Here is a 16,974-nt window from a genome sequence, read left to right as displayed (position 1 = left end):
TTTAGTGAATATTTTTCCAAGGATATTTGTAAAGGTTGTCGCCCATTCCCTGCTTATTTTTTAATCCATATTATTTCAATTATTATTACCTCTCAAGATAGATAATATATAATCCATTTGTATATTTAAAATATTGTTCAGAATAAGTTCTTTTTTCTACCTACTTCAAAATTTATATTCTAATACAAAATTTTGCTGTTTAGTTATTTTTAAAAAACTAATCCTCATGTTCTAATGAAATTTAGAGAATGTTGGAATTATGGTTCACCCTTTTTCAAATCACTCTTCAATTCTGTGAGATGCAATTGTAGCAGAAGATAGAATCTTCCCAAGATATATGGGCCGAGGGCAGCATTTGATAAATAGTTAGAGAAGCTGTCCTTGCTTTCTGAAATAGAAACAAAAGAACAGTGGACTAATAATGAATAAAGAAAAAAATTGCCCTGGCTGTTGTGGCTCAGTGGATTGAGTATAGGCCTGTGAACCATATGGTCACCACTTTCATTCCCAGTCAGGACACGTGCCTGGGTTGCAGGCTGGGTCCCCAGGTGGGGGCATGTGAGGGGCAGCTGATTGACGTATCTCTTACACATCAATGTTTCTCTCCCACTCTTTCTACCTCCCTTCCCCTCTCTCTAAAAATAAATACATAAAATCTTTAAAATATATAGCCAGAGAAATACCTGAAAGAACAACTTCGATTTGAATTGCTGACTTTACTTTGATTTTCATTCTTTATTTTCTAATGACTCAGCAAACATGTCTTAAAGATACAGCTCTAGTTTTTCTATGAAAGCTAACTACAAAATATTATGAGAAGAAAGCTCCAATCAGCAAGGGTAACTTTAATCATTGTTTCCTACTTAGTCTTCAAAACCTGTCACATAAAGAAGTTTCATCAGTGAGGAAGCAAAGTTTCAATGATAGATGAGTGAACCATCCTTGCCTTACTGCATGCTAATTCCTTGGTCTGAATTTTTAATGCACAGACATTAAAATCATTCATTCTTATACAGCCCAGCAATACAGAATTCTTCAGGTAAATAGGCAGTACTTACTTTCAGGTTATGAACTCTGGCATAAGAACACTTCATGGGAAGTAGTGCAGAGACTCAGAGAAAATTAAAATTTTAGGAACCATATCTATTTTACAACTGAACCTAAAGGAATTGCTTCTGTTTGTGGCCACCCTTGATTTTCATAAAGGTCTCCTCAAATACCTTCTTGAAATCATCTTTCCATAAAGGAGTCAAAATAATTCATATCTACTGCAAATGATTTCTAGCTTGCAGGAAGTCCTGGTGAACTTCATTCACAGGCAGTATTCCCAATTATGATGCCACTTCCAGGGAGGTCTCTCAGCCTGGCTGTTATCCAGGCCGGTAGGTGAAATTAGGCCCAGAAAATTGGATTATTACATCCCAGGGGAAAGGACTGATAAGCAGCAGATGATTGCTCATCTCCTAGCTCCTTGCTGGTGTTGAGGTGTTGCTAGTCACAAAGCCAATTTGTTAACAATTAGCACTCATTAGAATCATTTCCTGTTATCAACTCTAAACAATTGACAAAGCACTTTCAGGAAATTGGACCCCCAAAAGTAGGTATACATGAGTGTTGAGCAATTAAAAATCTTCAAGATCCAATGTACCTAATTCCTAACCAGAGTCATCAGTTTCCAAGTAATTATTTTTGCTTTGGAACCCACCTGCTATCCTGTCCAGTTTAAGGATGTGCTGGAACAAGGACATACTTCTTAATTAGCAGAGGTTGTGGATAAGTCAGTAGAGGAACAAAAGGAATTTTCTTTCATTATCTGTAATAGCTGTTTGTAGTATATCTTTAAGGGGCAAAAATTGCCAGCTTGCAATACAGTGTGTGTATTTGTGAGAGTGTGAAATTAAATGCATTATTTCTGTTATTTAAATATCTAAGCTCGGTTTTTAAGTCTGTGCCCACCTTTGCACATTACAAACACTAAATATAGAACCATAAATGGAGTCAGTGTGCATTACATTAGAATTTAAATATTGCCAATGTCAGCTTTCTGAAATGTTATATGACTTTAATAAAATTAACATAAATACTATATGCAATTGAAATTTTTCTCAGAAAAGGCATTGTATTTATCTAATTTTTCAATATAGATCTGCATGCATTACAGTGCTGCAAATTTATATTCAATAGATAGGCTCTTATTATCTAATTATCTAATTAAAATATTTATTATCTCTACAAGTATCATCCACTTATACCTGCTTCAGTGTTCTTTATTTAGACTAAGAAAATACACCTTATTTTCTCTCTGAAAAGTAGTGGTCTTTACATATGAACTACTCAGTTATTTTTTTAAGATCAAAATTAAAGCTCTGAATGGTAGCTCCTATCTGCTGTTCGTTACCACATCACTCCAAAAATTTTCACTTGCCTCTGTGTTTATTTTATAAATTTAAATAATTGCTCCTATTCATCTTCCCCTGGACTTAATAATGCTGAAAATATTTCTTTTAATTGTTTCAAAACATGGAGATGTGAACTAAATGTATTTCTGGTTTTTATATTCCTTATCTCTTTATTAAAAGCTTATATCAATGGAAAAATTAAGTGTATGTTCTTTTTTTTACAATGCCCTGTGCTCACCCCTTCTATCCTTAATAAACAGAGATGGTATTGACACAAGTGAATTTTGTTTAACCACACTACATTTGCTTCTTAATTAGTGAATATTCATCTGTCATCAGCAGCAGCTATGACACCCCTCCCTGCTAACATGTTCTGTCATAAATAATCAATGAGGCACTATTAATATTCATGAGCTGGAATCTGTGTAGTCATGTGCACTGATGCAGAGACAGGGGGAGTGTTGCCATGAACTGACTGGAAACTCTGTGTGTGTATCCGTGAGTGCAAGATACTTAGGGGAAGCGAAGAAGAGCATGCTGCTACGCACCACCCTGGCTTGTGCTTCCAGCTAACAGCGGTTTGTCTGTTTCTGGACTGAAGTGACTGATGAAAAACAGTAGTCAAGTCTGGAGGGTGATTCCCTTTCAGTTCACTTGCCTTTCAGTTCTGGGGAAATTAGAAGATTTGCTCTCTCTGTCTGCTTCTTAGAATGGGCTGCAATTTGTGCACTTTTCAGAAAAGAGAGGAACACTACAAACTGCTGTATGAAGTTTCCCAGGTGAGTGCAGGGTCTCTGATACCAGCAAGTAAACAGCCAGGCTTTGTGTTTGTCTGAAAGATGGTAAATGAATTGTGCCTAGCTTTATTTTTTTTTCTTTCAGTGGATTTCAGAATTGAGGGCAGACTTGCTGGTTGTGGGCTTTTTATTTGGGTTTTGGGTGGCAGTTTTCAGCTTCCTTGCCACTCCCCCTTCAGATGACTTCCTGTGGGATTCTTTTTAACATTTTTGTATCTACTGCCAAGATGTCAGTCAAGTAAAAGGAGTAACACTGAGATCCATTTCTGTCATATTTTGAGATACCTCTTTCATTTTGGAATGGTGTTTATATTTGAAAATCAACTGTATTATTGTGTGCATCAATACTGGGACTTAATAGGTCTGTGATCTCAGTTATCTCAGAATAGACAGGAAAAGTTTCTTGCCAAATCTTGTTAGCCAGAGGAATTATTTGATCAATTAAGAATTTTTGCTTTGGTTTAAGAGGGAGACCTGGTATATTTGTATTCTATGAGGAAAAAATATGATTGTCTTGGTTTAAAAAGGAGATAAAGAAATGTTCTTATAACTTGTTCTTGAATCTTTTTTACAATTGTTTTGCCTGTTTAGTACTAGAAATTAATTAATTTCGAGAGCTTCTTAGAGTATCTATATGTGTCCTAGGAAAAAGTGTTTCAGCTGTCTATTTATCTGAGGGCTTTTCATAATAAAAATAAGAAAACTATATTCCTAGCCTTCCAATTTTTTAATAGAATTGTATTAATTTACCATTTTATTTAGGCAGGTTTTCTCTGGGGGTGTATTCTCAAGTCCACATTTCTTTCTTGTTTGTCAAAGTTTATTTCTCCATTCTTCAATTTGCCCCAATGTGACACACTCTACTTTTGTGTCTCGACAATATTGTTGATAAAAGACAGTGTTTGGGATGTTGGTGGTCTGTGGGCACAGCAGCAGCCAAGTGCCCACTGCCTACTGGTTCCCTCACATTTCCCCCTAACTCGATTCATTTCACAGTGGGCTAATTACAAAGTGGATTTGCTACACATGAAACAGCCTCCTCAGTTGCAATGTTAATGCACATTTTCATGGTAATGTGATCAGAGGCTCATTAGCCAGTTTCCAAAATGATCCTCTGCATTAATTAAATATAAAAATGACTCCTTTATCACCATAGAGAGGAAAAAGAAGATTAACGTTGTTAATTACACCAGGAGCAATACCTTTTGTTTCATTTCTTACTACAAACTTGCAAGGATAGGCTAAAATAATGTGCATTTCATAGGTAAGCTTTCAGCCACTTTGACTCATGAAAGCAGTCTCTAGGTGGAACACTTTCCTTTAGTTTGCTTTCTTGGAGTTTCAGTTGTAGTATTGTTTTTCTTTGGGTGGTAGAGGAGCAGGGGAGTGGATTAGTCTATGTATTTTTTCCTTGAATTGCTAAATTGATATAAAAGTAGAATATGGAAGAAGTGGAAGGTGGCACCCTCCCTGATTTTGCCCAGGTTAAGCTGTTTGTATTCTACTAAGAAATCAAGCAGGATTATTGCATCCAGAAAGGACCACTGTATTTGTTAAGGAGCAGGAGCCTTTGTTGTGGATTTTTTAAATGCTTGCCTTTGAGTTTTGGCTTTAAGTGCTTCCTAAATCTTGAGAAAATAGATAAGCCACACTCTTTATTGCCTCCACCTGTACTTCTCCATATATTTGTTTTCTCTACTCCTAAGTTGCAGTACTTATGATCTTTAATAAAGCGATTGAAAAATGAAGTATTGGCGTCCATTTAACTGGCTTTTATTACATAAGTTAAAACCCCAGCTTAAAGGTCTTGCATGTCTTTTCCAAGGGGAGCCCTCCTACAGTTTGCCCCCAGCTTTACGCTCTATTTTTTTGAGTTAATGGAATAGATAAGATATCAAAGGGAACCAGTGATAGGCTCATATAATACACTGGAGCCCCTCGTGGTGCTGCAAACTAGTTTCTATTTTTATTTGGAGGCGAAGCAGCTCTGAGCACACATAAAAGTGAGCATGTTCTTAACCAGGTGTTCACAAGGGCACAGAGCTGCCCCCATTAGAGAGGATACTATTTACAAAAGTGACTTGAGATTGGAAGCCCGAGTATTTCTAGCTGGTACATTACAATGAATTGGCTCACACACACATTAACACCTGATTGTCCGAATCATATATGCTGATAGACTTGCAATTCTCAAATCACCTGCCCTTTTGTTTCTTTTGTTATTATTTCTTAAAAACTAAGGTGAATTAAAGTTTATCAGGGGATGTGATAATTTAAGATTAGCAGTGAATACTAAATGCATAACCAAGAGTAAAACCATTTTATGTCTCTATGTCAGAATCATGATATTGGACTTTTAACATGTTCTTTCTAGATTTAGCCATCTGATAATATGGGACAGTTTCAGGTTTACAACTGCAGTAAACAAAAGCAAATGTGCTCACTTTGGGGTATGGTAGAACAATTAGAATGATGTGCTTAGGTGTGACATGAGATCATTTATATTTTGTTGCTATTTTTGCTCCCAGAGAAGAGCTAAGACTTTCAATTGGCAGAAGAGAGGGAGTGTTGCCCCAAGAAAATTATTTTCAGCTGGAGTTGAGCCAATCAGGCTCCAGGATAAACACAGATGCAAGAATCTCCGGTTTAGGTAGATCCAGCAACCTTCACACCAGGCCATTTTCTTGCATCTTTATGCACCTACTAACTTTTATATGTACCCTGGACACAATTGTTATCTGAAGAGATTTATTTTATTCAAAGCAGTAATTTATTAACCTCTTAAAAATTAATAAATGAGTAATTTGAACAATGCCTTTCTGTGGACACAAACTGAATTGCCTGTTTTGTATTAATTTGATTAAGTAGCCAACTAGAGTAAGAGAGCTACCACTGCCTGCCAAGCATTTTTACCTAATAACATTTATTTCTATGAGATTGCATGGCAATTCCTAAATCTGTTGACTTCTCAGTTGGATTTTCCATACATGAATCAAATGTAACTTTTTGATTGATTAAATAATGGAAATTATCACTGGGGTATTCATTGGTGTTGAATAATCTGTTCAAAATGTGGGCAAATATTTAAAAGTTAATAGAGTTAACATAAAACTGTTTAAAATGCCATTAAAATCCCATAGTGTGATATGCCAGATTCTTCTCTGACTTACTTGCCAAATTAGAGGGGTGGGAAGAGAAATAGCCTTCAATCTCAGGAAAGCCAGAAGTGGAACAGGGCTAGCTCTTCAGGCAATGTCACTGATGTGACCGCTGACCTCTTCTAAGTGGAGACTGTGGTGCCACACCGTTGATTTACTCATTTGACTGGTTTGGCACAGCTCCAAGGTCTCCCCACAGCCTGCCCCGTGTATCAGTAACACAGAATGAAGCAGAACCTGCACTTGAAAGGAGCAGCAGCGACAATACTGACAGCGGCAGGTAGTGAACACTTACTGTACTCTAGGCACTGTGCTACGTACTCTTTCCCTAAGCATCATCTTATTTAATCTTCATGAAAACCCAATAAGGAGTTTGAGGATAGCATCTCATAATTTTAAAATATGTTAAAGGCTCCTTTCTTCTACAAGTTTCTTGAATCTCATATAATCTCCCCTCTCCGGTTATTCTCCCATATCCCTCAGAAATTTATTTTGTCACTTACTACATGAGCCCAACTCATAATGTCTTTTTTCTCCAAATGTCATCCTTTCCTCACATTGCTTAGCAGAGGTGAAGGTCTCACTATCCTTCTTGCTATCAACAAAACGCAGAAACATTGAAGGAGACATTTCTGTCTTCTTCAGCCACAGAATGACCTTTGCTTATTGTACTTCTGCACAATTTTTCTTATTAACTCTCTCTGATATCATGGTAAACACTTTCCCACTTAGAACCAATCAATGTGCCGATCTACCCTGATTGCTGTAGCTGGAATAATATTTCTTGAAGATACCCAATGACTCCTAATTCCTATAAAATGAAGTACAGCTATGCCAGTATATTCAAGGCCCTCCTGAGCTGATCTTAGGTTCCTTTCCAGCTTTCTTCTTCACCAATCTTCTCCTAATGTAGTTTCTAATCACTGCAGACCAGTCTTTTTACTTTTCTCTTTAAGTTGACGTTCCAACCTAGACCACTATTTCTTTTTCCTCAGCCTCGGTAGAACATTGTCTGTCTAGCAGAGAAGAAGAGAAGAGGCTGTAAGTAGACTGGTGAACTTGGAGGTCTCTGGTCCACCAGATCTGGGCAGGGCAGGTTGACCACAAACTCAGACACATGAGAAGTAAGTTCATGGGACATGAGAAAGAGAAGGAGAAAGATAAAGAACGGATCTTCAGTGACCTCATTTTCAAGTCCCATTACATTCCTGTGATAAATCCCTATTTATTTGAATTTGCTTGAATGTTTCTTACAATCAGAAGAATAAATGAGGACACATTATAATATCTTGCTCTTGTCAATCACTTAGCAGGTGCCTTAAACTCCAGGGATGCACTTGAGTTCAATAAACTTTCAGTCAGCTCCAATTGCCCAGTATGTGCCAAGTTCTGGGCTTTGCCAAGGGGAATAAGAAGACAAATGAGACAGTCCTTGCTTTGGAAAAATGGACAGTCTGATAACAAAAAAGAGAAGTTTTATGTAATGTGGTAAATAAAGCACTGAATCAACAGAGATATTCACAGACATCCATAGTAGATGGTGCAAAGGTGCTCAACATGGTATGGGCTTGGGGAGCAGGGGAGGAAGACGAAACATGGAAAGGTAAGGAAGTCCCTGGAAGTGGCAAACAGGTGATAGGTGTGAGTGGACATGGAGTATGGGAACTACAAGGGGTAAGTGTGTCTAAAACCTAATGTGGGAGGCAAGCTCCGAGGACATGGTCTGAGCAGTGGACAAGACCTGTCTCTGGAGTCTCCCCTATGTTCTGCTGTGGGTTTCTTTGTTTTTATTTGTTTGTTTTGTTTTATTTTTAAAGAGGGAGTGAGGGCGATCCCTCTGATAATAGTTAAGAGAGTGGACTTGGTTGTGGTGCACGTTGGGGTCGACTGGGCTTGAGTTGGAGACCATGTACTACAGAAAGACCACAACAAGAGAGACTACTCTGGAGGCTGTTACAAAGGGTAAGGTAATAATAGAAAGGATGCTAAAAAAAATGAATCAAGACCCGTGAGCAGGTCAGATCCACGGGTTTCTGGCTTGTGAGATGGGAGGCATAGTGAATTTACAGAAAGAAGAAAGGGAGAAGGGAGAAGAAAGGGAATTTACAGAAGAAGAGAAGGGAGATGAGTGCTGGGGAGGGGAGAGAAGGCTGTTGAGTTCACTTGTGGGCTAGACAAGCAATGTCCAGCAGACAGTGAATGTTCAAAACAAAAACACAGCATACCTATGTTTGTTAGATGAGATCATCCAGAAAGATGTAAAAAGTAAGGAGAAAAACTAAAAAGTGGGAGACTTATGAGCCAAGGATACAATTTGGAGAAATAAGCAAAGGAGAAGGGGAAAAGGCGAAAAAGTGAAATTGTCAGAGTGAGGAGAATGAGTTGTGGGAGAAGCCAACAGAAGAGAGTTTTTTAAAAGGAGTGGCCAACGTGATCAAACGCATTAGAGAGTAAAATAAGTTAAGAACCTCAGTGTCTTCAGAAAAATGCATATGGCTAGCCAGGTCCCTCCATCAGCTGCTGAGAGTGATGTCACTGAGAAACTTCAAGTATCAGCCTCTTCCAGGACTGTCTTAGCTCTCTTAGAGAGCACCCTCACCCAAGGTTATTCCCCTCCCAGGAGGCTCATGTCCAATGACAGATTGATGCACATGTATAAAGGTCTGGCCACCTTTGTGTGAATGGGGACACTCTGAAAGGCAATTCCAGCTCTAGAGCTTTCTGCAACTGTTGGTAGGCCTGCATTATAATTTGGTTCTCCCATTCAGTGCTGCTTCCTTCTCCTTTCTACAAAGAGAACACTCCTTAGCAAACCCTGCACACTGAGCTCTATCTCAGAGGTGGGCATCCTGGAAAACCTAACCTTGGCAGAGGTCAGTGGCAATGATTGCAGAGCATTTTAATACAGAAATGTAGACAAAATCCAGGAAGTGGTGGATCCAAAAAAAAGGTCCACTGTACTTTCAGTTTCTCTGAAATGGGACAAATGATCAAAAGTGGATTCACTGCTTACGTTGTAGTACTGTTTTACTTAGCACTTTTTTTGGAATGCAAAATTATTTAAAATGAGAATTTAAAAATGAAAGTCATCTTTACTTTTACTTTAAAAAGTAAGACAAATTGATTTTACATCTTAAGTCATGGCAGTAAGATGGTGATAATATAGTTATTAAAGAATAAAATGTACATTTAGCTAGAATCTCCCTTGTCTAAGACTTTTGAAGAGCATTATTGATAGATACAAGGCCTTTTGTAAAAATAAATATTTTAGTGATTGCAATTAATTTATAGGTTTAATAGTGAATGCCTTTCTTCATTAGAAGGATCATAATAGCACATATTTTATTAGAATATATACATTTCATTTCTTTATATTTTACCACTTACTGAATTGATCTAGACCTAGGAGAAGGTCAACTATTTCTAATTGCATATCTTTCTAATTAGCTAAAATTCTGTAGGAAAACATTTTCACTGGTACCTCATTACATATGAGGGGACATGCCACTAACAACTCAGCTGACATATATGCTGATAAATTTGACTCTTTGATTCACCTGAATTTGCAGGTTAAGTAGGATAATCTGATTAGAAAATTCTTTAATTTCAATTTTTGGTGAAAATATTTTAAAACATCTTATTTACATAATTACTTAACATATGCACATTTGTTACTCATTTTCAATCACATTAGACAGTAACAAATGAGCCCCATATCTTTAGCAAACAGTGATTTCTGAAATTTACAAGAGGAACTATTTCTGAAGATTCATTGACAAGTGAAAAATTCCATCACAACAGCCAATTATGGGTCTAGTACATTCATTTTGTATCAGTAGATTTTTACATATTGAATTTTCACATCATTTAATAGATAATCAATCTCATTACATGGTTAAGAAAGGCACAAAAATTAAATCACTAGGACCCAGAATGGTGGTTCTGTGAAGGATCCCTACCCTGTAAACAGTTGTACTCCACAGGGAAAAGATGAGCAAGGATCTTCTTCAGTCATTTAGTTTTTTGCAGACACTATATTCTCCCATTATCCATCCGAGGGCACATAGCATAAGAATTTCAGATATTATTCTTAATAAATGTCATCTTGTTTTGACACACAGGGATTTAGGTACCAGTGGGTGGTAATTTTGTCTTCAGATTTAGAATTCTAGATAATTCAAGTTCAGCTGTGTTTTTCAGATCTAATTGTAACCTTTCCAAAGTCGTCAATACAACCTGTCCCTTCTCCATCTCCATTCCAGCTGTATTCATTTCTCCTTTCTTAATTCTATCACTCTCAGTGTGGAGTAACAGCTTTAAAAGGGTTATTCTGAAGAGTTTGTTGTTTCCCATCAACAAAAAGCTAAAAAGGTAGCAACCCTATATTCTCCTGTGTTTCAACATACCACATCTAATTGCTAATTTTGTGCCATTCTGTAACAAGCTGTAAATCTTGCTTTATGGTTGTTTGGGTCCTGGTGAACTATTCTCCCCCTCATTCCCTCCCTGTTTCTGCTTTATGTAGCTTTTTAGAAATACTGTAGACATTTTTTTAGAAACTTGCTCTCATCTCAGTGGAAATTAGGTCTTTCTGAACTGACCTCTCATTTCCAGCCTTCTTAAGGGTCTGTGCCAGATACCTTTATTTATTTATTTTTAGAGCCTCTTTCAAGGGTATGTGAACAAAGAGGATTTCTAAAATACTTAGTATGGTTTAAAAACTAATGAATCCACAGATGAATGACCACTATTGTAATCACTGATGATAATTTTTTTCCTTATAATTGGATCATGGTAAATTCAGATATTAATATTTTTTAAAATAAAGGAAAGTTTGGAAAAGAGTATCCTCATTAAATAACAATAACTAATTGTTTTGTACCTGCTTTGTGCTCAGTACTGTTCTAGGCAACAACAGAGGATACAAAAGATGCCTACTATGAAAAAAACTGTCTTCAGGATGGTGTGTTTTATCGTGAAACAATTAGAGGACAAATGTGGAAATGTGTGACCCTAACACAGCAGACATTACAGAGAAAGGACAGTTCTATGTGGATAAGGACAGTCGAAGGATCTTGTGGAACAGTCGAACAGTAGTTCTTATTTGGAATGGCCTATGTTAGGAGCCAAGGTCCATTTTTTAATTCAGCATGATTATTGTATATCCATTAAGTTGAAGGTAATATGCTTGCTGTCCTGGATGTATTGTGAAAGCAAAGTCATAAAAAGAAGACTAATGGGACATATCTGGGGGGAAATGGAAAAAAAAAACAACCAGACCAAAACAGGATATGGGAAGAGGATAGTTGAGTGTCTTAATCTCTACACTAAAATAAATGGATTTGGTGCCATAATCACTACAGAGTACTACACACCCTAAGGATGCAATCAAACAGAGTCTCTGAAGTCCATTTAAATAATAGAACATGTGTAAATATTGTTTGCTTGCTACTTTATTTAGAAGAGCACAGCCATGCTGATATGACCCACAAAGGACAGATCTTGCCATTCACACCTTAAGCATGCTCTATATTTCCTTGGCGACTCATATTTATAATATTTTAAATTGGTTTTGCCTATGCAATTGTGAGCCTCAATGTTAAGACAACATGAAAAATGGTGAAAATGTTTTCCTCAGTTGGCACATAGGATATTACTATTTGATGAGTACATACTAAATACCAATCACAACGTGGCGCATAGGAGAGGCCCTGTGTGTTGAAGAAAGAACAGGAGCATTTGAATCAAGCAGCAGCACCATTTATTTTCTCTATGACTCTAAGTTAGTTACTGAACTACATTTAGCCTTTGTTATAATTGATTAAAATCCCTCCTGAAGTGTTTTGTTGAAGATTAAATGAGATAATATTCATAAAGGGCATAATGCATTACAGAAATGCTATAATGGTAACTTTTGAGATTATGACCTCATTTTAGTCTAAGTGACCCTGTGACACCGGTAATATTGTCCCAGTTTACAGATGAGAAAACTGAAGCACAAAATAATCAAGAGGCAAACTCATATTGTCAGCAAGTACAACACTTGGAATTCAAATCAGGATCTGGCTAATGCCAAAGTTCATGTTTTTGGTTTTTTGCTTTTATTATTATGAATATCAAATATCCGTCTCCCTTTGAGCCCTCCATCTTTCCCTGCTTTACTATCCATAAATACTGAGCACCTGGTGCATAGTAGGCATGCAATAAATATCTGATACATAAAGAAGAAAAGAAAAATATTAGAAAAAATGGAAGGGAGGGAGGAAAGGAAGAAGAGGGGAGATAAGAGATGCTATTTAAATTTCTCCTTGGAGAAACAGGTCCTTTCCACTACTTCTTTTAATCATCACCCAAAGACATGCTTATTGATTTTAGAGAGAGGGGAAGGGAAAATGAAAGGGAGAGAAACATCAATGTGAGAGAGAAACATTGATCAGTTTTTTCTCATATGCACCCCAATCAGGGACCAAACCCATACACTGGGCATCTACCTTGACCTGGAATTGAACCTACAGCCTAAATATGTGCCCTGACCAGGAATAGAATCTGTGACCTTTCTGTTATGGAACCAGAACGACACTCCAACCAACTGAGTCATACCAGCTGGGGATCCACTACTTCTTTCCTCATCTATTTTAACTGCTTAAATCTAATTACCCTATGTATGAGAGTCCATCAACATGAAAGTGACTTGTCACTCCCACTTTTGAGAGCTTAAGAGCCTTTCTTCACTTTTCCATAAATCCATGTTTGACAGGAAAGATCCTTCACAATTGGCCATCTTCCCGTATGCACTCCCAATAATACAAAGTTTAGACAAACCAACCTATAAGTTTTCACAATGTTAATTTTTCCTCTTTTTTCTTTCAACACAATGTCCCTTTTTGCAGGCATACTTTTCTCACCTCCATATGTATAAAACCTGCAGGTCCTTATGACTCAGTTCAAGGTTTACCATCAGGAAAGTCCTCTCCATACCTAACAGAGTCACTCACTCTCCCCAATGCTCCTACTCAATGGTGCTTCACAAGCTGAAATATAGTCAGATGTTTCTTTGTTTATGTTTAGCCTTTTCCTCATCTTTACAGTTCTACTGTGCCATGCAGTGCCTGGCTCAGATGGGTCAACTCAACATAGATCAAGTCATGGAATAGGAGGAGGGATGTAGCTATGCCTGCATTCATAAAAGAAAGTTAGCATTCTCTCTGGTACCCACAGTGTTGTCTTTAAAAACGAGGTGATCCAGGAAATTGAATATTCTGTGTTTTTTTTTATTTGAAAGATGCCATTTATTTTAAAGCTGGTCATCAGATTTAAGAACAGCTGGGTTGACAAGTTACCACCTTTACCATACATATTGATTGCAAGCTACATCCCAATTACAGAAACAAGAAAATATTAAGTAGAACATGTATCTTAAGGTATGAAAAATTGCCATTGCTGTCCTCAAAAAAATAAAATTAAACATTTTTAAAAGTGTTTAAAAAATCTCTATTGGATCTTCCTTTCCCTTACTGAACTCCTGTTCCCTGACCTTCTCTCACCACCTGAGGACTGTACTACCCAGATGGACCCATTATATTGGATGCTTATCTCAAAATCTCCAGTCATGATACATAGTAATAGAATTTTCATTACTGAACCATCAAACTGGCCAATAAACCTAACTGGGGGGCGTTCCCCTAGAATTTCCCCATTGTTTTTCAGCTCACTAAGTCATAGCCCTCCTCTAAGCTTGGGTCAGGTATCACCTTTCCCAGGAAATCTTTTCAGAGTATCTCAACCTGAGTAGGCTCCTCTTTTCTCTTTCCAAGGCACCCAGTGCTTTCCTTCATCATAACATGTACCAAATGGTATTGTTTCTCAGTTTCTCATTTACTTGCTTATGATTTCAATTGATCTCTGAATCCCTGCAGGGCAAGAATCCTGTCTTCAATCTAACCCAGTCCTCATGTAGCTATTTCTTGAGTAAACACTAAGTGAATCGTGCATGGAGGGCAACCTGATGGAAGCAACCTAAAAGGAGAATAAGATGGGATCTATCTCCATCCTCAAGGTGTTCACTGTCCAGCAGGCTTCAGCAAGTGACTTGTTCACAAACAACTCCAGTGCATGAGATGATACTAGTTCTACCGGAGAGAGAGAGGGTGGGGGGAAGGAGAGAGGAGCAAAGTTTTATGAGATGTAACAGTGATGATGATTCGCTGTAGTACAGACAAAAATTAAGATGAAGTGTCTAAAGTGGAATATATTGTATATGCATTGTGTAAAGCAAAATAGTACTGTGTGTGTGATTACATGAGATGATTACTGATTTAGCGACTCTTAGGTTTCTTCATTTGCTGCTTTCTATACAGTAAAATTGAATTAGCTCTTTGTATAAAAAATATCTTTTTGTTTTACATGATTTATACCCATCATTGAAATAGTAAAGTGTGGCTGAATTATTAAACTATTCATTTTATATATGTTCCTTCTTCATAGAACAACTTTAAGATAATTGTAAAATATACTGATGAACACCTGAATTTTCCCTGATGAAGATGCTGCCTTTGGGTTTTATTTTGGCATTAAAATGAAAATTCTCCAACTGCAAATATCCCAATGAAGATCATGTAAAATGAAGAGTAGCCTAAGAAAATCATGAAAATTATTTTTAAAACTTTAAGTTCTAACTAAAACCTAGTTTAATTAAATGTATAAAACATTTATTTTTCTAATAACTCAAAATCATATTTATTGTTACTCATTAATACTTGGAAAATCTAGAATAGTCTTTGATCCATGAAGAATATGAGTAAAAATAATCCCTCTAATATACCCAATATACGTGAAGCTTTTTCAGGAAACTGATTAGCTGGCCCACAGATAACCTGAGACAGAAAATTCAGAGAGAGTAGACGTTAATTTTTTTAATTTAAAAAGAAGTTCCCTTTAAACCAGGATTGATTTCTCATTCCTATGAAAATTAGTTCTGAATTGTACCCTAAATGCCTGACATACTTTATGACAGACTAGAATTGAATGCAGATTCTAGGTTAGTCTGATGAGGGAGGAGAGGAGAGGGGGCATCTTTACTGTCTTGCTATGGTGGACATTTTCAGAACTTCATATAAGGGTGGTATATGGACCTGAGGGTAATTGCTCATCCCTCAAGAATATATAAAAATAAAGTAACACTTAAAAAATTTTTCAGAATTGTACCCAATTATATTTAATATAGTCAGTAGAATTGAGAGAAAGACAAGGGCAATATTCTATTCACAATAGTCGTATTTCACTGGATGTCTCCTGAATTGGCACAGACTTGCTGGCTTAACTTAGTTTTTTCAACTCTACCTTCTGAAATATCACCAACAAATACCAGTAACCTCAGCAAACACATAAAATTTACAGATTCATTGGTATAATGTTCATATGCCCAGTAAGCTATTCACAGACATATTTAACTGGAGTCTGTGACTGTCAATTCTTTTTCAGGCTTGTGAGTTCCATTTGGATACTATTTTTAAAAGTTGTTGAAAGCTATGTTAAATATAACTTATAAAAATGTGGCTTTACAAATCGTTTATACTATCATTCCAGTCTCTTGAAAGCAATGCAACTAGGTCTAGATTTCAGGAAAATGAAATTGTGGTTTCAAAACTGATTGAAAACAACAGCAATAAATGGTATTTAAAGCAAACAGTATACATAAATAGCCTCCCCAGCAATTTCTATATGAGCTCCCATTTATGAAATGATCTTGATGGATTATCTCTTTCTGGCTGTGTAATCGACACTTTGTCAATTACTGTGACTGATGAACATGACCTGCTGACGTCATGGAGCACCCCCAGTAACAATATTAATGTGCTAATGACCACTTCCCAGTGCTTTCCTCTTCTTCCTCCCACCATAAATACCTAGCTGTCACCTTCTACAACAACCAGAAAATCATCTTAAAATTGGTCCCTCACTTTGAAGTTTGCTTGGATAGCTTTGAAGTATGTACAGCTTTCCAGCCGGTATTACCTGTGTTTCACAGATCACAGAAAAGCCTGAGGTGGCGGGGGGGAGCATATTAATTTGAGATGTGGAAACTTCTGTTGATATTTTTCAAGTAGGTGTAGTTTCATTTTTAATATTCTGTAATGAATTATGCTTTTAGAAGATGCATACGAGACAAATAGCTAACAGGACCTCAGGAGAATATGTATTTAAATTTTATTAGTAATATCATAGTATTCATAGGTGGAAACCAATAGGTGGTCATACAATACCAAATGTTGTGTTGAATTCCTCAAAAAGCAAACTGCAGGCTTAGCAAATGGTACCTTAGCCCCTGCATGTGTTAATATACTTTGCTTAGTTGCCGAAGTGCACAGGGATATAGGGGCCCAACAGAATCAAACTACTTAAGCTCTTAAATTTAATATGTCTTAAATGTTTTTAACTGTTATGTAAAACCACTTCTTTATCTGTGTTAGTCCTAAAAAAGTAACAGTATATTATTTAACAGTTGTGAACCTGAATGTCCATACTTATTTTATGTAGCCCATTCAAATTGTCTTAATGTTCTGCAAAGAAAGATGAGCGGCGCCCTCTCTCCTATCTCTCTCCCTCTCTCTCCCCAAACTC

The 16,974-nt window shown here is 36.9% G+C and overlaps 1 protein-coding gene across 3 annotated transcripts in view; it reads left to right on the top strand.

Moving 5' to 3' along the window:
• PDZRN4 (PDZ domain containing ring finger 4) overlaps nucleotides 1–16,974 on the top strand; it is a 319,315-nt gene that overhangs the window by 197,157 nt on the left and 105,184 nt on the right. The window contains exon 1 of one of the 3 annotated variants that reach the window (XM_045829408.1): nucleotides 3,072–3,178. The exons of the other annotated variants lie outside the window; for them this stretch is intronic. Coding sequence (XP_045685364.1) covers nucleotides 3,110–3,178 — 69 coding nt within the window. The 5' untranslated portion in view covers nucleotides 3,072–3,109. Of the gene's footprint in view, nucleotides 1–3,071; nucleotides 3,179–16,974 lie in introns of those variants that run through there. 3 annotated transcript variants of the gene reach the window in all.

The sequence above is a fragment of the Phyllostomus hastatus genome, unplaced genomic scaffold, assembly GCF_019186645.2.
Source record: "Phyllostomus hastatus isolate PE091 unplaced genomic scaffold, TTU_PhHast_1.1 phas_scaffold_93, whole genome shotgun sequence".
In the NCBI taxonomy this organism is placed as follows: domain Eukaryota; kingdom Metazoa; phylum Chordata; class Mammalia; order Chiroptera; family Phyllostomidae; genus Phyllostomus; species Phyllostomus hastatus.
The sequence above is the reverse complement of the archived record's forward strand: the minus strand, read 5'-3'. Positions and strand labels throughout refer to the sequence as shown.